Source organism: Pteropus alecto, unplaced genomic scaffold, assembly GCF_000325575.1.
Source record: "Pteropus alecto unplaced genomic scaffold, ASM32557v1 scaffold78, whole genome shotgun sequence".
NCBI classification, from domain to species: Eukaryota; Metazoa; Chordata; class Mammalia; order Chiroptera; family Pteropodidae; genus Pteropus; species Pteropus alecto.
Window position 1 is genome coordinate 9555125 of NW_006443124.1, and position 26357 is coordinate 9581481.

The 26357-nt window shown below is 35.2% G+C and overlaps 1 protein-coding gene across 1 annotated transcript; it reads left to right on the forward strand.

Moving 5' to 3' along the window:
- Nucleotides 1-103: 103 nt before the first annotated feature.
- SAR1B (secretion associated Ras related GTPase 1B) lies at nucleotides 104-25849 on the forward strand. The gene is made up of 7 exons (XM_006923118.3): nucleotides 104-260; nucleotides 8484-8559; nucleotides 12079-12198; nucleotides 15776-15841; nucleotides 17347-17450; nucleotides 18460-18591; nucleotides 20581-25849. The coding sequence occupies exons 2-7, from the start codon at nucleotides 8502-8504 to the stop codon at nucleotides 20695-20697; spliced, it is 597 nt and encodes a 198-aa protein (XP_006923180.1). The 5' UTR covers nucleotides 104-260; nucleotides 8484-8501; the 3' UTR covers nucleotides 20698-25849.
- Nucleotides 25850-26357: the final 508 nt, after the last annotated feature.

The following is a 26357-nucleotide window of genomic DNA, read 5'->3' on the forward strand; positions in this document are numbered from 1 at the left end:
CCCGAACCCCTGAAGCCCCTTGGTGCGGCTGTAGGAAGGCCAGCAAGAGCGCTCAGCCGGGGGATTGGCTGCAGAACTCCAAGGAGGCGGAACTTGGGGCGCACGGCCTTACAGTCCTCCGGACAGTCGGGAGTGAAGCACCCGCCGGCCGGAAGGATTTGATGCGAGCTGGGTCCACGGCAGCCATCGTATCTTGCAGTTCGGTCTTGGAGGGTATAGGGCCGACACCAAGCAAGGAATTGTGTTCTCTCCAATCGCAGGTGAGGGATGGCCAATTCTCCTGGGACAGCGGGAGGGCGGCAGGTGTGGACACCGGGAAGGCGAACTTTTGGGGCCTAGCACTCACCCGAGTCCCTGCCTGCGGCCCGGCGAGGAAGGGGCGCCTGTTTTCCGCGCTGGAATCAGGCGCGAGGCAGGATGGGTTCCTTTCCTGAAACGCAGGGACTTCTGTGATGGTTCTTTGGACAAAACACTACTGCTCCCAAACAGTGGGTTATTTCAGGAAAGAACGAGATGACTCTAAACTGCAAGCAGGCCCTTTCTTCCCATTGGCCTCAGTTTCCTCACCTGCTAAGGCGAAGGCTGGGAGAATCTCTGACAGCGCAAGAGACTGTCGCGGCGTGTTGTTTTTATCTCTTTCAATTAGTATAGGGGCAGATTAAGCTTCTTTACTAGTAGTAGTTAATGTTTTGCCATAGTCCCACTTGAGTGAGAAAAAGATACACTATTGGGGGAAAACTGTAATGATTTATAAATTGTTCCAAGATTTTCCAACAAGGTAGAAATTTGTTTTGACAACAGCGAAAACTCTGACATCGTTGGAGAACCAAACTCATCAGGAGTTTAAGGTATTTGGTACATTGGGCAAAATGAAGAGATCCTTTTATCTTGAAAAATTAAACCTAATATATTTGCATGTTCTTATATCAAGCTCTATAGTATTATCATGGGTCTTACTTTGAAGAATATTCTATGTTCAGGGTCAAATACCAGTTAAGAGTAAGTCTCATTGAACAAATGAAAGGAAAGGAACATTTATTGACTACTATGAGTAAGGCGCTAGCTATGCTCACAACAACCCACTAAGGAAGGTAGTAAGTATCATCTCTATTTTACAGATGAGGGATAAAGGAAAATTTACAATTTGTCAATAATTGGTGCTGATATATCGAAGCAATGTGTACGCCTGATATTGTTTAGTGTATTTGCATTCGTTAACAAAATATTTTGAAATTTAAGATTATAGTTTACTGGCTTTTTCTGAGTTTGCAGAGAAGGTGTTGCCTTTGTTTTAGAAATGTTAGACAAGTGTTGTCAGTAATTATGAAGATTAGCAGTTTAAATAAGGTACATTTTAACCTTCCTTTCTTTGCACTTCAATCAGAAAATTGAGATAAAAGATTAGGCTCTCAGAAATAAAAATCACTGCCACATCATTTGAAGCTTGCAAATCAGAATTCTATAGTAATGAGTCATTTCTCCACCCTTTTCTTTAAGTACACGTGGCTGAAACTCATTTAAATGATTTCTCTGCTAAAATTACTAAGCAAATAATTTTAAAATCAGTGTTGAAAAGTTTCTCTTCCTTGTGTATAGCTTTTAGAACAATTTTTAATTAAGAGTATTATGAGAATTGAATTTGTCATTATGTTGATTTTCATTTTCTTAATTTGGTATCGGCAAGTTCAGTAGTCAGACTCACAAATAACTTTTTCGTAATAATTTTTTTTCTGTTTTCTCAAAAAAAAATCCTATTTATATTTGTCACAGATTTAACGTTCTTTCAATCGAAAGTCTCTTTTCCTACAGGAAACTTGAGTATATACTTTTTGTTGATTACATGAACCAAAAGGTCTTGTTCCGTTTTTATGATTGGTATGCATTCAATCCTAGAATGTTTTCTTGAGTTTTTAATTTGCATCACTGTTTCAAAACTTTAAAGACTATAAGAAGAAAATCTAACAATTTTAGGGGAAAATATTTGTAAAGCAGCATTGGCTTGAAACATTCAACATCATAACTGTCCCTCCTTAGTGATGCATAAGGCTGAAATTTTACAAAACATGGTCAGAGTTTGGCCTTTTTTATATATGTAGTACTATTTGAATTCAAGAGAGAGGTGTATATAATTCCTAAATTAGCTTACAGATAGTATACTCATGGATTTTTAAAATATATTTTAATCATAAACCTGACACAATTAAGTAGAAAATTATGATTAACCACTTCTAGTGAAATTGTTTTACTTGGAATTGAAAGAAACTAGTCTAGTGCCTTTCTGGTGACAATCAATGATGGTGTTATTAATATTTAAAGTAAAATCAGAGTATCATTAAAACCTTTTTCATATTAGAAGTTATTAATATTGAAGTTAATTTGAACATTGACATTTAAAGTTGTGTGCACTGAATTTCAATTAATTTAGTCTGAATGAATTAATACCATCTTGTATAGTATTTAAGGTGTTTTCAGGTACATTATCATATTCATTCATTCTTACAACTCTGTGAGGCAAATGGTATTCTCATTATATGTAGGATGAAACTGGAGCTCAGAGAAATTGGCTTTCTCTGAATGAAATAATAGTGTTTCAAATGAATCATATTAAATCCATTTTTTAAATTCTAGAACAGGTACTCTATCCATTTCACTACATCTCTTCCATCCTTTACTTTCCAAAGTTATTAATGTATTGAGTCTATAATCCTATTCTGATGTTGTATTTGCCTCTTTGTACTATCATAGCTTTAATTTTCAATCAGCAGTATTTTTTGGAGTATTTTGTTATGTCATATTATATGTATTTTTTTCTTATGTATATTTTTTTAAAGTTCATACCTAACTGGTTCTGCTTAATTACTTATATAAATTTGTTGTAACTATTAAAAGCCCATGTAAATTGTTTAGTTTGACTTTAATTTTTTTATAATAGCATTATCGAGATTTACTTCACATACTATAAACTTTATCTTATAAATACAATTCTGTGTTTTTAGTATATTCAAAGTGTTGTGCAACTATCACCACTATCCAATTCCAGAACATTTTCATCCCCCCAAAAAGAAACCCTGTGCCCATTAACAGTCACTCCTGGTTTCTCCTTCCCTTCCTGTTTGACAACCACTAATCTACTTATTCTAAGGATTGCCTATTCTGGACATTTCATATAAATGGAATCATCCATAGAGGTTTAATGGAACAAGGCTATAAGAAGTTATTTGTAATCTAAGAGATTCTCTTCTATTACACCCTTTGCACTGGTTTTCATGTTACTTGAGTAGATCACGTTTCTAATCTGCATAGGGATTTATTCTGTTTGGTGTTTGTGTAATAAATAAATCTGCTGACGTGTATATGTTTCCCTGTTCTTGACCTTTGCTCTTCACATGTCTTAATAGGGTGTTCATGGTGTTGTGTAACCTGTTCTCAGGGCTCAGGTATCTGTTTGTGGCTAAGTAACTTTTATTCTTAGGCATTTTTATCTCTACTTTAAAATGACTAATGACTCATAGCTTGTTTTAAAGTTCTTAGAAACCACAACTTTATAGAAATATAAATATCTCATTTATCTACTAAATCAGAGTTTCCCTGTAGACGTTATTAGATTATTTCTCGTGGGACAAATGTTACAGCAGCAAATTGGTACCATCCTTATGCAAAAAATCCTTTTTCCTTCAAGGTTGACCTCATTCTACCTTCCATTAGTCATATCTCTCACCTACCAACAGTCATCTTGAGTGAGGACTTTGCTACTTGATTTAGTCTTGCTTACTATAGCTAGGCCCTCCATTCTTCTAGGTGATTCCACTGTCTGCCAGTGTAGATAATATATCCTGTAGTTCAGCTTCCCATGTCCTTCACCTCCATTTCTCTTCAGCTGTCTGCCAGAGCCAGGCCTTGGAGCTTGCCACCACCAAGATCCAATCCTCTCTAATTCTCCTCCACTTTGGTGGCAAAGTTCCGTGCACCTTTCACTTCTCTTACTTTTTTACTACATCTGTCAGCTTTTGCACTACAGACTTTCCCCTTCTTCTCCCAGTTCTATATTGTGAGAAGCCTGCCTGTGATCCTCACCCCACCGCCATTTACTGCTTGCCTTTATAACTGTCCACTCAGCCTGAACTTCTGATCGGATCGCTTCAACCTCTCTCACTAGTACTCAATTTCCTATTCCCCTTCTCTTCTTTTAGTCCTATCCTTGCCACTGCTGTGAATGTTTTTCAACCCCAGCCAAGCACTTGGCTCTTTTTAATGATCTTTTAACTTGAGCTTTTCCCACACAGTAACTATTCTAATCCTCACTCTTTTCGGAATTTCTCTACATTTCTTACTTTTGGAGTCAGATTCCTGGCTCTCTTTCCTTCTAATCTTGGAGGAAGAGATGTGCTCTCAGCCCAGGCTCCTCTTGAAAGTTTGCCCCTTTTTGGTTAACTTCTTCATCTTTAACCTCTCCTTTCCACTAGCTCTATCCCTTCCGTTTATCAGCATACTCATCTCACCCTTAAGAATAAAATCTTTTTGAAAGAGAAATCTCTCCTGACTGCCTCCACCTATTTGTCTCCTGTCCCATTCACTTCTCACTAGTAATAACAACCATATTTTAAATATTTTGTGCATTTTATCTCATTTGATCTTTACAATACCCTGAAAGATTCTGCAGAAGAAACTTGTAACTTGTTCAAGGTCGCATAGTTAATGAATCATGGAGACAGGCCCCCTTGTGCTTTGAGTGTTGGCCTTAGGCTCTCCTGTACTACTGTGCAAACTGCAGGGTGCTCATGCTCTCAACAGTTGTCTCCTTGTCACTAAAGCCAGCCGTGACATCTCTTTCGCTGTACTTGATGGGGCTAACTCCTTTCCTTTCCACTATTGCTACTGTCTTTTCTTGTTTTATCCTTCCCAAGTTCTGTTGGTTCTTTACCCCTATCTGTCCCTTAAAGACCAATGAGAACTCATTTTTTCCATAGCATTTAGCTGGTGCTTAAGGCAGGAGGACGTTAGGCAGAGATGGCAGGTGATCATTCTAATGTTGGGAAGGAGAATGGGTAGAGGTTTTAAGATGGTAAAATATAGGTCACCAGCAGTGAATGGCAAGCAGTTTACTTTGACCCAGGGAAAGCTACAAGTGGGGGGTGGGGGTAATATGTATTAAGCTTGGAAAAGTAGCTAGTGGAGGTTCTGGAATACTGGACTAACAGTTTGATTGAATCATTTCTCAGCTCACAAACTTCCAGTGGCTCTTTATCCACGTGTATAGGATGGCCACATAATCTCACACCTAAATCAGGACCCTTTTGAGAGTGAAAGGAAGCAGTACTAATAATTGCACTGAGATAACTTCTGAGACTCCCCAGCAAATTGGGAGTCATAGTCACCCTGACTATGCAACAAATCAAGTCCAAGATGACATTTTGATGAAACCGTTCTAGAGGGCACGTACAATGGGTAGAAACAAACTTTGAAGTTAAGATAGTAGTTTAGGAATGTGACATAATGTTCTTAACTAGGCGTCTCTTGTAAAAATCAAAGAAAATTTGAGATTTCACTACATAAATCGATAGAATTGGGGAATGAATAAATGTAGGATGCGAGAGAGAAGAAAGAATTACATGTCAAAGTTGTGAGCTGGAGTGATTTCAAAATGATACATAATCATTTAAACAAATATAAACCTTTAAAACTTATAAAGCTTTAGAGAGCCACTGCAATGTAAGGGAAAGGACATGGACATGTAAATCAGAAAGACTCAGGTTTGAAACTTACATGTGCCAATCACTAATAATTGAGTTTTAGTTATTGTAGCTTCATTTTCTCCTGTAAAATGGGAACTATATTTACTTTGAAAGGTTATTGGAGTAGTTAGTGTTGATATATAGAAAGTTCCTAGTACTGTGGACCATATAGTAGAAGAAATAATAACAGCAGCTAATATTGAATGCTTACGCCATGTGCTTTGTGTGTATTAATTTATTTAATCTTCACAATAGCTGTCTTAAGTTGCTACTATTATCCTCATTAAGTTGCTACTATTATCATTATAAGTGAGGAAAGTGAAGTTACTTGCCTAAGGTAGATAGTAAGTGGGAAAGTCTTGGCTCCAGAGCGCCTTCTCTTAACCCCTAGACCATAACGCTTATGAGTTCAGCAAATGGCAGCTGCTTTTGTTTGTTTTGCTTTGCTTTATGAAATTGAAAGACTGAAACAGTTTTTTTTTTTCTTATGTCTGTACATATGGGTAGCAACCATGAAGACTAGATGCCTAAATTTAGTCTCAGATTTATCACTCTGGCTCCTACTTCACTAATTATCAGCCATTGAGTTTTACTCTGTTTGCAGTTCCCTAATCCCAGTCATATCATCTAACAATACCTGACTTTTTGCTGTACGCATTCAGCTTCACATCTCTGCACATGTATAACCTTCACAACCTTTTAGCAAACTCTTAATCTCCAAGAAACTGTTTCTTAGCTGCACCTTGTCACCTTAGAACTATGTGAATAGGACTTTGGATATAGAGACAAGCAGGACTCATGAACATACTATCCCTCTCCTGTTACATTATTTATTTTTATTATTCTGTTTTTATGCTCTTGTGATCATTAATCTAATAGTTTATGATTTATAATATAGGCATTTTTTTCTTTGTGTTTGTATAAGTCTTGAAACTATAGGGTAAGTTGTTATCACCCTAGATAATATCCTATTCAGTTTTAACATTTTTCAGTTAAATCACATTGGTGTAGACTAACATCACACTAGACTCTAACCTTTTTGAGAGACAGAGCCATACTTATCAATATTTGTATTCTCCATGGTGTCTAGCTGAGGACCTTAGATATAATATGAACTCTGAAAACATGTATTGAATTAAATAAAATATCTCAACACACCACTATATCTGATTCTCTACAGTGAAAATTATATTCTCTTTGAAAAACATGTATCGTACCTAAAAAAAAAAGATAAGCCCCTTGTGTATATTTTCTCTAACTATAAGTTTCAATTTCTATGTGACCTAGACTGATAATAGGAGGTGTAATTTTCAACTAGAATAAAATAAGAACTTCTAAGATATTAGATTCTTGTATATATATGTTGCTGTTGTAGTCTCATTCTTTTATATACGGGTAGCAACCATAAAGACCAGATGCCTAAATTTAGTCTCAGATTTGTTTATCACTCTGGCTTGTGATACAGACACACGAAACTATTCATATTTTGCCAGTCTCTCGGTCTAATCAGGAATCAGCTGGTTTCAAGAACAAAATTCTGCTCATGCTAGTTGAAGTAAGAGTAAAGAAGAGGGGAGAGGCTAGCCAGGATCCAGGGAATCTCATGGTAAATACTGCTAGGCCTCTGTACAAACTGGAGGTTAGCTGTTTCTTTTTTCTGTCTCCTGCTGCAGGCAATGTGGTCTCAACACCTCATCCTCTAGGAATTCTGAGTTTGGTGGCCCGTCTATGTCAAGCTTGGCATCCATCCCACTGGAATGAGAGGCGGTTAAAGAAAAAAGTATTGTTTGTGTGTCATACTTTGTCTAAAGAATGTCAAAGATAGCACAGCCCTTCAAACTTTTTGGGTTTGGCCCAAGTTTTGGGCCTGAGGTTTTTAATTCAGCTCTAGAAAATGAACTTCGTTAATATGATGTGGTCTTTCTTAAGAGTTTTTTTTTTCTCTTGTTTTCCATATTAATGCTATTAGTTTATCAAGCACAAGTCTATTAAATGCTGAATTGAACTATACTCTGAATTTTCTACTATGATTTAAGAATTTTTTAACATTCAGTAATATGATTTAAATTTGAAAAATATAGAAAGATAATAAGCCCAGAAGTTTACTGTTTGGTACCAACTATTGCAAAAAACCAACAGAAATAGAAAAAGGGTTTTTACTCCATATGGGTATAATCAGACTTGGAACTCATTTCATTATCATAAACTTTTTTCTTCTCTGTTCTCCCTGCACTTCCTCTCTCCACTCCATTGTTTTGGTAAATATTCCATAGGCCATAATACTATATTTAATTTACTGTTGAACATGGATTATTTCCAAAATTTTTCTTACGTAGCATGTTGATGCACATCTTTATATATAACGGTTTTTTATATTTAGAACAATTTATAAAAGTAGAATTTTGGGGTCAAATGGTATCAACAGATATATTATTGCCAAATTGATTTTGAAAAAAGATTTGTACCAGTTTACACCACCACTAACAATGCCTCTTTTACCATATCTTTTCTAGTCCTGGCTGTTATAATTCTTTTTCATGTTGATTACTTTGAAAGGGAAATAATGGTCCTACTTAGTATTTTAGTGGCATTTTGTTATTTATGCATCAGTATAAATCAGGTTAGAGCAACCTGGATAAGAGTGTTTAATTCTTTGAAGTAAGGTGGTTGTAGGATTATTTAATGTTCTTCGCATTTATTGTATATTGATGTTTAATTTTGACTACTAAATTCAAAATGCTTTTTTTCCAGACCTTATAAGATTTGGATATGTCCTTCATATTTGACTGGATTTACAGTGGTTTCAGCAGTGTGCTACAGTTTTTAGGTAATGTTGGTCGTTCGTTCTTATTGTTATCCATTTAAGCCTACTTATGTAAAATTGTTTATTTGTTTAGAGCCTCTTTATATGCCAGTAGTTACGGATGCGGGCTTTAAAATCATACAAACATGTTATAAATAATGCAATCTTGGGCAAATTACTTTTTCTACATTAGCCTTAGCTTTTTTATCTGTAAAGTAACAATAATAATTCCTACTTCTTAAGGTTGTTCATAGGAATATTAGTAACAGGAATAGTTACCATTTATTAGCCAGTTTACCTAAGTGCTTTACATGCTCTGTCTTATTTAATCTTCATAGGAATTCAATGCATTATTTTCGTTATTATAAAAAAAAAAAAAACATGGTTCATACAGTGCCTGTGATATCAAAAATAGCAGTTTATAATCTTCTAAATGAGACTTGTTAATCCAGCAAGTGATCTTCCTCTCTTTTATAGATTTTAAAGATAGGGAAAATCATAGCCTCTCATTCTTTTATTGACACTTGTCACATTTTTTTTACTGAAACAAGCTTTTGATTAACTTTTATGTTGGGATATATACAACTTTATTATTGGAATCATTAATGAAAATACTTCTAGTCTCCCATTTTCAAATTTTGCCCTAAGTTTAGTCTCCGTGTAATCATCTTGTGAACTGGTAGAAAGAGAAGCATTTCACATAATTACAAAGTGGTCAACATAGGTTCAGATTGGCCACAGCCATACTTATGCAATGGTATCTCCTTTATAAATACTTATTTCTCCACAAGCAGAATAATAATGAAGGAAATTTTGTTTGGAAAATATATAAATTTTGTTTACTATATATTAAAAGGGAAAAATGTAAGATCAAATTTTGTCACTGTATTTCATAGTTGAATATTAATATTTGCAGATTTTTAAAAACCAAGAGTTTATTTTTCTTTTTTGAAAACAAAATTTTTCACATTATTTTATGCTGGCCAAGTGTTAGATCTCTATACTACCTCTAAGATAATTCTTAAACTTTTTCATCAGACCAAAGTATTTTGTCACATATTTACAAACAACTGGGTCAGAAATAGGAGTTTTAAACTTTTTTATACTGGGATTTGGGGTTGTAACAGGTTGGAATCTGTTTCTCAGTTTATAGAACAGTGAATCTATGCTGAGTTATGTTGAAAAGACAAAATAGATTGCATCACATTTGGGAGCAAGAAGGTTAATATGGCTAACATTGAGGCAGTGTAGAGAAATGAAAATGAACCAAAGCTTTCGGATCAGACATGGGTTCACATTTCTGATCTGATTTCACTATTTGACCAAGTTAATTCTGAGCCTTTGTTTTCCCTCTGTAAAAAAAGAGGATAATAATGCCTACTTCAAAGAGGTATTTTGAGGATTAAGTGAAATGATATATATAGGTGCTTAACAGTGCCTACCACTAAATAAGAATTTAGTTTAACCTACTTTAAAGATTAAAGTTTAAATGTTCTAGATGTTCCCTTTTGGAATCTTATCCAATACACTTTTACTATTTAAGTTAGGGTGGGAAGGTTGATTACATTGGTTAGAAACAATCTGTGTAGAAACCTTTTAAGAATAGAAATGTTTAAAGAAATTACTATTCAGAATTCATAATTAAAAGACTAGTGTAGTATCCCAGCTCAAGTAAATATGGAAGACAGTCTTCCCCATAGAATCAGAATTGTTGACCAGTAAGTGATCAAAAAATTAGGATTTCAAAAAACTTACTTCTTAAACTTAAATGTGGATAAAGAACTAGGTGTTATTTTGGATGAACTTGTTAGAAAACGGGTAACATGAATCTGTAATTGCCTAATGTCTTTAAAAGTTTTTTTGGTGACTGAGTTAATATTTTTTGAGCTGCTTCTATATCCTTTGTTCTCATGTAATTCAATGGGCATTAGATAATTGAACAGATGAAAAATAAAGTTCAGTACCACCGCACACCTATTAAAATGTCCAAAATCCAGATACTGACACCACCAAATGCTGATGAGGATGTGGAGCAACTGGAACTTTCATTCATTGCTGGTGGGAATGCAAAATTGTACAGCCACTTTGGAATACCATTTGGTGGTTTCTTACAAAACTAAACATAGTCTTAGTATATAATCCAGCAGTTGTGCTCCTTGATATTTACCCAAAAGAACTGAAAACTTATGTTCATACAAAAACCTACACACAGATGTTTATAGCAGCTTTATTTATAATTGCCCAAACTTGGAAGCAACCAAAATGTCCTTCAGTAGGTGAATGGATAACCCATGGTGCATCCAGACAATGAAATATTATTCAGCACGAAAAAAAAAGAGCTATCAAGCCATGAAAAGACATGAAGGAATCTTAAATGTGTATTACTAAGTGAAAGAAGCCAATCTGAAAAGGCTAGATACTATGTGATATCAACTATATGATATTATAGAAAAGGCAAAAATATGGAGACAGTAAAATCAGCAGTTGCTGGACAGTGGGGGTAGGGTGGGACGAATAGGCAGAGCACAGAAGATGTTTAGGGCAATTAAAATAATCTTTGATATTATAATGGTAGATATATGTCATTATACCTATGTTCAAATACAGTATGTAAAACACCAAGAATGAGCCCCAAGGTAAACTTGGGTGATTATGATGTGTCGATAGAGATTCACCCTTGGTTAAAAATGTACCATTTTTATGAGTGTTGTTAATAATGGGGGAGGCTTTGTTATGTGTGGGAACAGGGTATACATGGGAAGTCTGTGCCTTCCTCTCACTTTTATTGTAAACCTAAAATTACTCTTTTAAAAACATCTTTAAAGAAAAATAATAAAGCTCAATATGGAACTTCACGGTAAATGCCAGTCTACTATAATTTGGTCAATGCTGTCTTTTTTGTTTTTACCACTTTATCAATTCTTGGTTGATAGATCTAAAATTACGTGCATTTGTTGTTGTCGTTGTTGCTTAGTTTTATGCAATCCTGTGAATAGTTTAACCTTATTCTCAGGGAAATTTGACAATGAACTAAACTTTGCTGTAAAAACTCACTGTAATTTTTATTGTCAAAAATAATTGATTTTCTTCAATGAAAAATTTCTTTAATTTTCTTTTGATCTAGCTTCATAAATACATGATGTCAGCGATTTAACATCTTGTATGTATAGTAGAGGATACAGTATCTACCGTTAAATTGTCAAGGGGATCCGCATTTTGGCACTATAGCTAAGTTTAGGTAACACACACATTTATTGATACTGACAAAGTTTAGTTTTTAATTATTTGAATTTCCAAATCATAATAGATTTTAAATAACTCTTCAAAATTAAAAATAGGTTAGAAATCCAAGCTTATTCAGGCCAGTTTACAAAATCTTAAAAGTTCAAAAGTTTGACAGGTGGTTTTTAATCCAAAATCTGGAATAATGAGGAACAGTATCTAAATAACTAAACTTAATATTATACTTTTATTGAAGGTCATTTTATTTGGATAAATCTGTGTCAGATATCACTTTGACTAATCATAGCTCTCACTCTGCAGGATTATATAAGAAAACTGGTAAATTGGTATTCCTTGGATTGGATAATGCGGGAAAAACAACATTGCTACACATGCTAAAAGATGACAGACTTGGACAACATGTCCCAACGTTACATCCCAGTAAGTGTATTCTCCTATACGTTATTATTTTATCAAGTGATACCATTTCATAGGTGCTAACCAAAAGGTTTTTTGTTTTTGGGTGTTTTGTGGTGGATAAATTATGATCAAGTGATTTGACCTGTTCTTAAAATAGTATAGTAAATAATAGTGACCCAAGTCCCAGGGAGTATATTTAGATCTTGAAATAATACTCATATCTTCTTAGCACTTACTACACCCTCCTCAGCTAGAGGAATTAAAGTTATTGTCTCAGGGATTATGACATGATTAAGGTCTATTCAACCAAATATTGTTTAGGCTATAAATAGTCACCATTGTTTTGTTTACATAACCTAAAGTTCTTTCAAATTTTAAAACTGTACTATTTTGATCATTATTCAGTGAACAGATGATACTCTTATACTTTGCTGGTGACTCACAGCTTAACCAGTTATTTTTCTAGTCCTCACAACTTCAACAATATCTAATATAAAGACCATACGATTATTCCCCAAATAGGGCATGTATCGATACATTAAAGGAACATTTTAAAACAATTTAAAAATAATTTACTGTGCTTTAAGAAAGACTACCTGAAAGGCATTAATAATGAATGTCAATCAATACATACCATTTTGTGTATATGGTTATGTAATGGGTACCTTTTGAAAAAGTGAAGTCACAAAATTATTAGAAAGAAGCCTAACTTATAAATAACTATGACCTCACTTTTACTGCTGAAAAGACCATGACTCAAGTAGACACAGAATTTAAGGACAAGTTAATCCATAGATTAATTATGAAATAATGAGTGTGGCCTTAATAATGAGTAGAAAATTGAGAACTGGACCAAAAAGTAGATAATATAATTATTTAGTTCAGTAAATATTCAAAGAACAAGAAAGAGAACAAAACAAAACAATGTACCACTTTATCTATAACAGTATTAGTGAAGTTGGAAAAGGAAGATTTCATAAAATTGATAAATCTTTTTTTATATTAGGAGAAGAAAGTGGGGCTTGGCAAATAAGATTCTGATACAAGAACAATACTGTTAAAGAAAAAATGATCATGGTAAAATTGAGTATATAAAATTGTCTGCAAAAAACAGCAGAATTGGAAGACACTACAGAGTGGTCTTATATTAGGTGTAAGTCATTTTTTAATTTTTTGATGTTGCTCTCTTATTTATTCAGTTAATATTTATTGAGCACCTACTTTATGTTAGTCATTGTTCTAAGTACCAAGAGTAAAAACAGTGGCACAAAATAGATGCTATCTCAACCTTCCTGCAGCTCACATTCATTTCAACTTATATTTTTCAATTAATCAAAAGTAACATTTATCTACCCTGTGATCTGGAAATTTCACTGCCAGGTATATTTCTAAGAGAAATGAAAACATATATTTATCAAAATCCTTGTACAAGAATGTTTGTACCAGCTTTATTTGTAATAGCCAAAACTGCAAACAACTCAGATGTTCATCAAAAAAAAATAATGGATAAACAATTGAATTCTACTCAACAAGAAAGAGGAATAAACTACTGATATACTATGTAGAAGATGGTCACAAAAAATTACATACTGTACGATGCCATTTATATGAAATTCTGGAACAGGCAAAACTAACCTGTGGTGATGGAAATCAGATCACTGGTTGCTTCTGGGAGTGGAGTTGGGCATTGTCTAGGAAGGGGCAAGAGGAAACTTCCTAGGACATTAACAGTGTTCTATATCTTAATCAGTCAAACTTGGATTTTTTAATAAAACGGGGAGTATAACCATACAGGCAGTTTGCCAACTACATCCAAACATTAACTTTTCCTTGTAGAAAGGAACACACTTTGAACACAGATCGTACTATTTATTCAGTTGGCACTCTACATACAGAATTTTTAACAAGATTAACTACTCTGGGGCCTTAGCAGTTATACTGAATAGTTAAAAATTACACTGAATGTTTCATTGTAATTGTAGGGAACTTCTGCTTTTGGCCATGAGGTAGTAACAGAGTCTGGAATTACCTTCCCACTGTAAACAACTAGAAAACTACAAAAATATATACTAGAATTGTTTTCGGATATTGAGCAATAGCTAGCACATGACCGTGATTCTTGAGAGAAGGAAAACAAACCCTTCTTTATTCAAACTTTATCACAGGAGATAATTTGCAGACCACAGTGCAGGAGGAAGAAACCCAAATATAACCCAGTAGTCTTGCCACATCGGGGAGGCTAAGGTGACTAGAATTTGCTGGGTAAGAGTACCAGAGAGGAAGGAACTCTGCAGAGAAAGAACTCCAGAAATTTTCATGGCTGAATACCATTCTGTGTATGCATAGGGTAAAACTCCACATGGCCAGTCAAAGAACAATTTCTAGAGAGAAAGCAATTGTATCTGAGCCGTAAGCCAATAGTTTTGAGAGCTCACATGGGACTAGGAATTGTTCATGTTCCCATCAGCCAGAATGGAGAGACCTGGTTGAATACACAGGGCTTTCGATAGAGACTCCAAAGGATCATACTTTAGAAATGGAGTTAAAGTAGCCTCAAAGTAAAGGCTACTCTAGATCTGCCCTAACAAAACTTAAAAACTGATCTGCAAGCAATTTAACTGCCTGCCAATACAAAGTCCAACTTTCTTCAAAAGAATACAACAAAATCCAGCATTCAATCAAAAAATTACTAGACATGCAAAGAAGCAGGAAAGTATAATCCATAACCAGGAGAAAAATCAATCAGTGGAAACAGACCCAGCAGTGACAAAGATAATGGAATTAGCTGATAGGGATATTAAAATAGCTGTTATGAATATGCTCAAGGATTTAAGAAAAACATGAACATAATGAGAGAAATGAAAGATATAAGACAGATCCAAATGCAACTTCTAGAAATAAAAAATAGAATATTCAAAATGAAATTTCCACTGGATAGGATTAACAGCAAATTAGTGCCAGTACTGCAGAAAGAAAGACCAGTGAACTTAAGTCAATGCAATAGGAACTGTAAAATGACACAGAGAGAGAAAAATGACTGGAAAAAAAAAAATGAAAAGCACCTCAGTGACTTGCGGAACAATATCAAGCTGTCTAGCTACCCTATGAGGTCCCAGAAGGGGAAGGTAGGGACCAGAAAAAATATTTGGAAAAATAATGGCAAAATTTTTTTTTTTACAATTGTATTAGTCATTAAAGACTGTTACCTGCAAAATATGACAGCCATGAGAGAATTCTTTATTTCATCTGTATCTTTTAAGGCGACTTGCAAAAAAAATTATTCAGTTGGAACAGTCACTTGAATTCACAACAAATTGTCTGAATAGATTAATATTTTTAGCAGGAGAAATAGAGAAGGAAAAATAAGTGTTGGGTTTGTGGTGGGTAGTGAATACTAGAATTGAATGTTACTATTACTTGTGTTAGATTGTCAGTATGAATTGGAGTATATCTAATTATAACAAAGAATTCTTTTATCAGTTCCTAAATATTTTATTTGATCTTATTTGCAATTAAAGTAAATGAAACATTAAGTAGAAGTATATACCATGAATGAATTTCTGATTTGCATGTTGTAAAAATATTTTTTATTATTTAGCCTCGGAAGAACTAACCATTGCTGGCATGACCTTTACAACTTTTGATCTGGGTGGACATGTTCAAGGTAAGATTCTCCGTCTCTTATAGTAGCTTTGTTTTATTTCAACTTAATAAAAATGTGACCATTATGTTCCAGTGCATGAAATCTCACTCTATTCCAGGAAGGGCAGAATGGACTTAAAATTTAGGAATTATTACCCCCAGATAAATGCTTTAAAAGCAAAGAGTGATATTCCTAGTCAATTTAAGTCTGAATCGCTTTTGGTAGTAAACCATATGAGTAAATTGAGCCTTCATTCTCTCCCTGTTCCAATCTACCTCACACTTATTGTCGTAATCGTGTTACGAATATGTTACTGCTCCGTATGAAAAACCTTCAGTGGCTAACTCATTTCTACAAATTATAGTCCATGTTTGTTGACCTGGCATGTGAGATTTCTATGATCTGATTCCAGTTTACTTTTCAAGTCTATTTCCCACTATTCCCATTTCTGTTCTCTTTAGTCCAACAAAACCAAACCCTCTTGGTGTGCTCCCACCTCTGTGCTTTTGCACATGCCATCTCCATCTGCACATGAGTGACCCACCTTCAGGGCCCAGTGTAAGTGCTGCTGCCTTTTCTGAGAAGCTGCTGCCAGCTTGGAGTGTTCTCAGCCATACTGCCACTTAGTGCATTTGTGTACATGTCTGCAAGTTTGGAAAGACTGTCTTATCTCCTCTCCCAGACTTTTCTGGGACTAAAATCCTGTTCATTTTTTATATCCTCAAAAGGACTTGGCAGTATCCAGCACAAAGTAGTTCATAAATAAAGAATAGTTCAAAGTGAGTGGGCATTCTAAAAACCTCATATGACAAATAGTTGAAAAGACTTTAAGTGGTCATGGCTAGTGAAAGCACATTTGAGACATAATTGTTTGAAATATAAAGTAACTTCTGGAATATAATGATTAGAGAGAATTAGAACCTAATGGAGCTTATCTGAAACTTCATTTCTATAATGTTTTTAATGTATGTCCTAAAACTGAAGTCAAAGAAAATAAGATACTTTTTTCTGGGGTATCTCAAAAACTGTTTTCTCCTCTAAAAAAGAATGTCATGGAAAAAATTACCCTAATGGTTTCATAGACTTTGTTATTTCTATTATGAGTAGAACAGTTTGCTTTTATTATTTTAATAAATACTAATTTCCTTCTGCCACTGACTCCAAATTTGTCACTGGCAAAAAAAAAATCTAATAATCTAGAAATGTCAAAAAATGAATATTGCATATAAAAATAATAGCAGTTCTCCAATGAACATGCATCATTGTCCATTGGTAGCAAATATTAATTCTATTTCTAACATGGGAAAATGAGGACAGAGTAAAGTATTTGACTTGCCCACAATCAAGAAAAGCCTGAAATTTCTTCTGGAAAGATTTTGGCAACATTGAGTTAAAGATTATCTTGAATACATAGTCAAGTAGCAGCAGCTAAGGGATAATTACACTTGATATCTTATTGGGGTCTCATCAAGCATCTGCTAGGTTTGACCAGCAAATAAAATCTAACTCCTGATTATTTTTATTAGCTCGAAGAGTGTGGAAAAACTACCTTCCTGCTATCAATGGCATTGTATTTCTGGTGGATTGTGCAGACCATGAAAGGCTGTTAGAATCAAAAGAAGAACTTGATGTAAGTTAAATAATTAAAACTAAACATAGTTGAATCACTCTGGTAAGCCTGAGGAAATAAGTTGGAGGTCTGGGTATCTGAGTGCAGCTTTTTGCAGTCTCTGATTTAACTCCTGGCAATTTGTGGAGCTCAGTGGTTACTTAGAATGCAGAGTAGCTATTGAGGAAGTACTAACACAGACTTCCTTCCTAAAGACTTGAGCTCACTCTGTGCAGAGTATGCCCTTGTAGTAAATTTCATGTCTGCTATACGCCTGTAGTGACTTGGTCTTGAGTCCCTTGTCATCCTAGGATGCCAGTTTCTTCAGGAGTTGGCTAGAACCTGGAAATCATATAACGTGCTATCTTTGTCACCACTTCCGGGAATGAGCAGGGCCATGTATAGCTACCTTACCGCCCCTCCCCCAGATAGATGCTTTGTAAGGGGCTCAGGAGCAGTAGGCAAGGCCAGTGCCAAATGTGGGCCCCAGAGGGAACAGGTCTGTGATTTGACTGAAAGTTGACCTGACAATGCCTCTGCCCAGAGCCAGCAAACAAATACTTGTTCATGTGAAAAAGTCCAGGTAGAGTCTGTGGTCATGGAACAGGTTCAAGGAATTCCTGATCCTGTTTTATGCCACGCACTGTGCATATTGCGTAATTCTCAAATCAACTCCATAAGGTAGTTCTCTGAACTTCATTGAGACTTATTTGTCTAAGATCTCACAACTCAGAAGCAGCGGAACTAGAAACCATGTCTGCCCATTTTCAAGGTGTTGGCCCTCGTCACTGTACCTCACTGATTCACAGAGCAAGCAGAGTGACCATCTACAGAAAGAGCCTTAGGGAGAAAGAAGAATTGAGCTGATGGTTCATTGAGCTCACTTTAAAATGTTTGCCAAAGAAAGTTAGCAAAACTGACATATTATGATAGAGAATGAGTCCTTGATACCCATTTGGTACCTTGTATAATAAGCCCTTCAGATGGCTTCATATTAACATCTTGTTTTTCATTTTGTTATGTGTTTCAGTCACTAATGACAGATGAAACCATTGCTAATGTGCCTATTCTGATTCTTGGGAATAAGATCGACAGACCTGAAGCCATCAGTGAAGAGAGGTTACGAGAGATGTTTGGTTTATATGGTCAGACAACAGGAAAGGTAAAAGAAAAAAAAATTGTTTCACAAGTGTGAATATTTCATTCAGCACTATAAATGTCTTTTTATTTTATTTATCTATTTTGATCATCTAAAATAGTTTATTACAACACTACCCTTAATGGTAATCATGCTTATTAGTACAATTGGTACAGTCTGGCTTTTTTTTTTAACTGAGTTATAATTGATATATTAGTTTCATGTGTACAATGAAATACCTTCTTAAATTACTATTGTCCAGCTATAGTCCAACCCCATTATCATGTGCTGCTTAAAAACTATCATTTACTCAACATCACTAATCAGGGAAATGCATATCAAAACCACAATGAGATACCACCTCACATCAGTCAGATTGGCTATTATCAAAAGGTCAAAATAACATGTGTTGGTGAGGTGTAGAGAAAAGGGAACCCTTGTGCACTGTTAGTGGAATTGTAAACTGGTGCAACCACTGTGGAAAAAAGCATAGAGATGCCTCAAAAAACTAAAAGTCAATCTACCTTATCATTCAGCGATTCCACATCGGGGTATCTATCTGAAGAAAATGAAAACAGTAAGAAGAGCCATGTGCACCCCTCTGTTCACTTCAGCGTTGTTTAGAATAGCCAAGATATGGAAGCATCCCCGGTGTCCATTGATAGATGAATGGATAATGCACACGCACACACACACACACACACACAAATATGACATCACGATTGTTTAGAATAGCCAAGATATGGAAGCATCCCCAGTGTCCATTGATAGATGAATGGATAAAGAAACTGGTGCGCGTGCACGTGCACGCGCACGCACACACACACACACACACACACAAATATGACATCACGCAATAATAAAAAGAATGAAATTGCTATTTGCAACATGGATGAACTTAGAATTATTCTTAGTGAAATAAGTCAGAGCAGGACAAATACTATATGGAATTAAAAAAACAAATGAACAAACAGAACAAAAACAGACTCATAGAAATAGATCAAAGGGATGGTTGCCAGAGGGGGAGTGAGATGAGGGGGATAGGTGAGAAAGATGAAAGCGAATACAGTCAATAATACTGTGATAAGTTTGCATAGTGACAGATGATTATTAGAATTAGTAGAGTGATCTCATTTTAAGGTATAAAAATATTGAATCACTAATATTGTACACCTGGAACAAATATAATATTGTATACCACCTATATTTAAATTTAAAAAAAAACTCATTTGGGTCTTTAACATCCTCACTTGTTTTCTTTCTACCACTGAATGAGACCTTTTCTTGGTGATAAAAATGTAATGTTTATGGGAAACTAAATGAAAGCTTTCAAAGTTTTATTTATCACAAATTTTCAGAATTCGCTAGCAAATAATATACTTGAATGTTTAAGCATACCAGTAGTGTATTTAGGCCCCTAGTTCAGTGTTTTGGCCCTGGGTTCACCAGAAATAAAAATAAAATGTAAACTCGGGCATAGGAGCATTCTGGGGTTAATAATAAGCTTTAAGATACATTATTTTTATATCATTTCTACCAAGATTTGTTTGGGAGAGGGACCTTAGTATTGAAAAATCTCTTATTTTACAAACAATTTCCTTGGTTTACATATACTCTCTCTAAGTATAGAAATACCACAGTCTATGGAAGGAGACTCTTAACATAGTCTAATCTGTTTCTGTGTCTTTTTAATAACTCAATTCCTTATTAATTTTAGGAAAAGCTTTATTTAGTCACAAACCTGCTCAGAGAATGTTCGTTCTTAACATTTGTGAAGCCAGTTTGGGTAACTTGAATTTTTTTCCTAGTTAAAGATTATTTTCATTCTGTGTGCCTCACCAGTTCACCTCCTTCCCATTCTTTCCTAAAGTCGAGGAAGAAAAGGGGGCTTCATGTGTGTTTAGGGGACTCGGATGCCAAACAGTTATGGCTTTATCAAAGTCACCTTTTGTTCTGCTGAAGTTTTTATTTCATCATGGGGTCATCCAACGTGATGTCTGTCTTCTCTTCTAGGGCAGTGTATCTCTGAAAGAACTGAATGCCCGGCCCTTAGAAGTTTTCATGTGCAGTGTGCTCAAAAGGCAAGGTTACGGAGAAGGCTTCCGCTGGATGGCACAGTACATCGATTAACACCAACCTGCATCGGGTCCAGGTCTCGCCATTCAGGCCTACTCAGAGATTTGATTGCTGAACATGCATAACTTGAATTCAATAGACTTTTGTTGGTTAGAAAACAGATGTTTTTTAGATTATTAATATTATATCAACTTAATTTGAGTGAGAATTCAAAACTGATTCAAGTAAGTTTGACTATCACAATGTTAGCTTTCTAATTCCATAAAGATAATTAGTTTTTACAGTTTATAACCTGACATTACCCCCAGCGCCATTTATAAAGAGCAACTTTCCAGCAGTACATTTGAAGCACTTTTTAACAACATGAAACTATAAATATAAATCATAATTAAAAGCTCATCATGTTAAATTTTTATGTACTTTTTTGGAACTAGTTTTTAAATTTTAGATTTTATGTCCACCTAAGTGTACAGTTGATAATTAGCTTATTGATAATTGCATGATGCCTTACAGTTTTCAATATTTTTTCTTATGCAAACGTCATGCAATAAAACAAACCCTCATGTTTGGCATCTTTGTTGGGCAAATGTTTCATTTGAATGTGTCTTATCTAGCTAGTATACTCTGAAATTTTGAGTATTTAATATTATACGTGAGGTGGTGGTTTGGAAAGGAGATCGCTTCAGAATGTTTAGAATAATATTTAAGTCCCTCGAGGTTTTTGCATTTACCAGAAGACAAGTTGTGCTTGGTTATACTTTATACTACACTTATTTCTGAATCATGTGTATTTTTATTGGTAACACTACCATTACTAGTGCCAATAGGGTCCATATTGTAGTCCCTGTGGGCTCAGCCGTCTGAAGAAAAGCACATCTTCTGGTTCAACACAAGGTTGATTTTTGGTGTGATGGGCCTCTCTCTAGTTCTCAATTCCAGATGTCTAATTCTGAAGTGCTCCCGTCTTATTGGTGCCTGGTTTGTAATCTGTGCCTCTTCACCAAACGTAGTTGTAGGCACCAGTCTCCCAACATTTAGAGGTACTCCTCGGTCTCTTTATACTTCATGGTACTTCCCAGGGCAAGTGACAAGTAAGACCTTGTGCGGTTTCATTGTAGAGGCCTTGTATATCTGAGGAAAAAAGCCTGTTCTGCTTCAGTTGTCATTGAGACATGTAGAGATTTTGCTCCTGTCCTGTAGCTCTTTTGCATTCTTTGTCATGTTACATTTTGATAGAAAGAAAATGAATGCTTACATTTTATTTTCGTTTTTCTTGGTTGCTCTCAACTATCTCTTTACAGCACAAAGACTTTTATTTTTAGATATAATACTTACCATGTGATAGTGTCTGCAAGCCTCATTGATAGACTTACTTAAAATTTTTTTGGTGAGCTTTTTAAAACATTTTAATTTCCTAAGAAATTGAGTTTTTTCCATGTTTTTGAGAGTCCCATGATTAGTAAAATAAGATGAAGGATAAATGCCAAATATGTATTTTTAAAGACTCTCAAGCTTAAGATTTCTCTTGGTTTATAAACCAAGATTTTATAGTATACTTAACCAATTCCATTGAAACTAGATTGCTCCAATTCTATCAAGAATAACTTTAATACTAGTGTTTCTCTAGCTAGTGTCAAATCAGAGTCACTGTAGTCCTTTCTGTCATCAGTAATGTAACATGTGAGGCAGATAAGGATTGAGAAATACTGCTGGAAGGAATTATCAGTTTAAACTAACAAGGTCATTTCTTAACATGATATTTGGTTTTAGTAATTTGGCAATTCTGTATTTAACTTTTAGCTTCCTTCTAAACAAAAATAAAAGAGCTTCTTCCCTGCTTAGAAACATCAGTAGCAACAGGAAAAGGTAGGAAATGACATTTCAGCCTATTGGTTTATTTTTCCAGATATGTCTGAAGCACTCACTTCTGATGTCCTGACTGAACAGAACTAAGCCTTATTAAAAGTAACTGCCTCTCAATGGTATCTGTCTTCAGTACCTACAGAGACATGCCTTTCTTCAGGTTTTTCCTAGGATTTGTTGTGATACTTGAGAAGTTAATTATCTCATGAATTAGTATAAAGAAAAAAGCTTACTGGTTTCTCTCGAGGGGGAAAAGTGCTTTTTGGTACAAAATATCTTGCTACAGAATTCATTCTAGTTCCGACACTGGGATCAAAGAAACAGAGTCACTTTATGGATCACATCTAAACTGTGGACATTTTCCCAATGATGTAAGGTTCAAATGGCCTGAACCCCTAGAAAGGAAGCTGTGCTTAGCAGCAACCAGCTCTCCTCCCAGCTCCGGGGATATGGGCCTGCAGAGTTCCCTAGCCATCGGGTTACCATCTAGCTCTGAGAGCTCCTCAGAGCACACACAGCCCCGCTCCCCTTCAAGAGACCGGCAGGAAACAGTAGAAGCACATGGGGAAAACTTATTCTGTGTGCCTGTGCAAGTAAGTGTATGCACCTGTGGAGTATGTTGCAGGTAATGGTCGTATTGGGGATATAGATTAATTTTGTACCTCCTACTGTAAAGCATGAAGATATAATCATTAATACTGTTATATATAAGTTAACATTGGATTACATGTAAATCAGGCACTGTCCAAAAGATGTTTTAAAATCTTAAATCTTAAACTAAAAATACAAAGCCTTAGGCCACTTTTATATTTCAAAAAAAATTCTTAACCCCACACCTATTTCAATGACTGCTGTAATTATACTTTTGAGTAAGTGGTTAAATTAATTCTTTATCAGTGAATTTTTAGAATGGAGAGTATAGCATTTTTTTAAATTGAGGCATAGACATTTCCTAAAGTACAGTGGTTCCCCCTTGTTCATGGGAGATAAGTTCCAAGACCCCCCAGTGGATGCCTGAAACTACAGATAGTACTGAACCCTATATAAACATTTTTCCTATACACATACGCACCTTTTCACTTTAAGGAAGCACTTTACGGCTTGGCTTGGCTTTAGCACATCTGAATGCCGGCATCATTACTTGTGTGCTTTGGGGCCATCATTATTAAGTAAAATAAGGGTTACTTGAACATAAGCACTGCAATACACAGTTGAGCCACCTGCTAAGTGACTGATAGGCAGGAAGTTTACACAGCGTGGACACACTGGACAAAGGGATGATTCATGTCCTGGGTGGAATGGGATGGTGTGAGATTTCATCACACTACTCAGAATGGCATGCAATATAAAACTTATGAACTGTTTATTTTCTGGAATCTCTAATATTTTTGGATTGCGGTTGACCGCAGGTAACTGAAACCTCAGAAAGTGAAACCACGGATAAGAGGACTGCTGTATATGAAAAAAATATTTTTCATTGCTTAAGTAACCTTATAGTATCTTTAAGTGCCAAAGAGGTATGAGTTCAGATATTGCCAGCGTCAATCTAAATTTTAGTGTTGTGTGCCTGTGTATGTACAAATTTACGGTGGTTTACAACAAATAAGCGGAATATTATTTCTTTTCCTTAGTTTTCAACTGGCTCACTCTTCTCTAGTGCTTTCTAGTCCATAAACTACTTGTAAATCAATTAAATAGTGTAATAGCTGTGATAACAGCATTTCTTGCTTTCTGCAAAATGATTTGATCAGTCACATTCAAAACCCAGCGTTTTCACATGTTCCATCTTTAAAAACAGTGTACTTCTAGTTGACATGACTTGAGAGTTTCAGGAGAAAGGTTCACATTTTCTGAAACTGTATTTGGTATGTGACTCAAGGTGGTATTTCAGTCTTGTTAGTCACATGACTGAAGTTTGCAAGGATTTATTGCCAAATAAATTTTGACCATAGTACACTGAGAATAGCTAATATAAAGGGAAGTTTCTCAAAATATCTTGTGTTCATTGTATTTAGAGTATATTGTTTGGATCATTTTAAACATGTAAAAGTTGGTGAAGCTTTAAAAAATCTCCAAGAAAGCATTAAAAAAGATTAGCAAATACAAATTCCTTAATATAAAATTAATAGAGAATTAAAGATTTTCTATAAACCTTTAATATTTATGCTATAAATATGAGTTCAGAAAACTATATCTTCAATGAAGAACTAAATTCTCAAAGCTACATGTTGATGCTTCTGGTCATTTCTATTATTGTTTTTTTGAAATGCAGATTAGTGCTTTGTAACAACAAAAGGAAAAACAAGAAGGAACCCTTGTAATGTGGGACTGTGCCCCTGTGTAATGTAATTGGGATTTTGCTAAAACCAAATTTCCACGGAACCCTACAAGCATCCCCTCACACCTGGGTAAAAAAAATCCCCAAGTATGAAGGGAATCTACAGTCTATTGAAGGTGCAGTTCTGAACCAACTAATTTTTGTCCTTATAACTTAGAACATTAATATATTCAATACCACTGATTGATTGTTCAGGGCTTTGACCACACTTTTAAAAAATAGAATCCAAAGTAATCAAAGTAAACTAAGCAAACTTATCCAAACTCAACTTTGTTTCAGAGTGCACTCACCCCAAGCAGATTTAGGGCAGAAATGGGAAAGGCTTTTGAGTGCTTTTGTGCATTATTATTTTTGGAAAAGCTGCACTGGAGTGGATGAATTCTTTAGCATGCATTTCAAATAGGGGAGGGGAAATTAGGTTTAATTTTAGCTTTACGTTTTTGGGGGGTGAAAGGGGGTGACGGTTCTACAGTTTTTGACATTCAAGTTGTCTTTGGAATTGTTTCCATTATCAAGTATAAGGACTCACAACAGAATGGCCAACTTGACACAGGTTTCTGTATTCCCTGCTGCTCCTAACCTGAACTCAGTTGCCATATTGAGGCAAGAGCACTCGGGGTGAATGTAGTCAAGTGACTATAAGTGTGTTTTCCATGGTGAAGCCTTCAGTATTTGGCTGAATACAGAGTATGTGGAAGTGGTAAGCTGGTGATAAGTTTTTCATCACTAACCTTGTTTGCACTTTTGTACACCACTGCTTGCACTAGCAACTTAGTGTGAATTTTAACAATTGTTTTACAGTGTATACGGATTGTTAAGCATAATTTATATAAATGTTTGTTTACCTTTATGTATTTTACAAAGACCAACTACAATAGATGGTTGGTTAAATGTTCTTGAATTGTGTTTGTATGTTATTTTTATTATGTTCTATCATCTCTTCACCCCCTATGAATATGAGTGTCAGGAATAGAAAAATAAAATGCTAACCTGGTCTCTGAAAAACTTTAGTATCGAGTTACATTTTTATCATTCAATTGTAATTTTCATTTTGCTTATTAGAAATTTCTTGGACTTGGAAATGATGTGATAATAGAACTTTCTCTTTGTACAAGAATTCCAAGGAACCTTTGCTTAAATACCAAGGCCTAGTTTGCCTTATAAGACTGAAAACAACTCATGGGCACACTGAAGTAAGACAATGCTGGCTCTGTTGAAGTGTGAAAAATAAGGCAACCAGTTGGCTTTGTCTACATCAAGGTTCCCTATCTTTAATATACATCAGAATCTCCTGGGAGTTTTAAAACACACACAGGAAAAATATCCCACCAGATTGTGATTCAGTAGATCTGGTATAGTGGTGGAGGGCAGGAATCTGAATTTGTAACAGGCTCCTCAGAGTTTCCGATGCCAGAGTGTGGATTTTTCATTTAGGAGAAACAGTGATATAACAATACTAAATACTAATAACACTAAATGATCATTGGCCAAGCAATGAAGAAAAAACTATTTG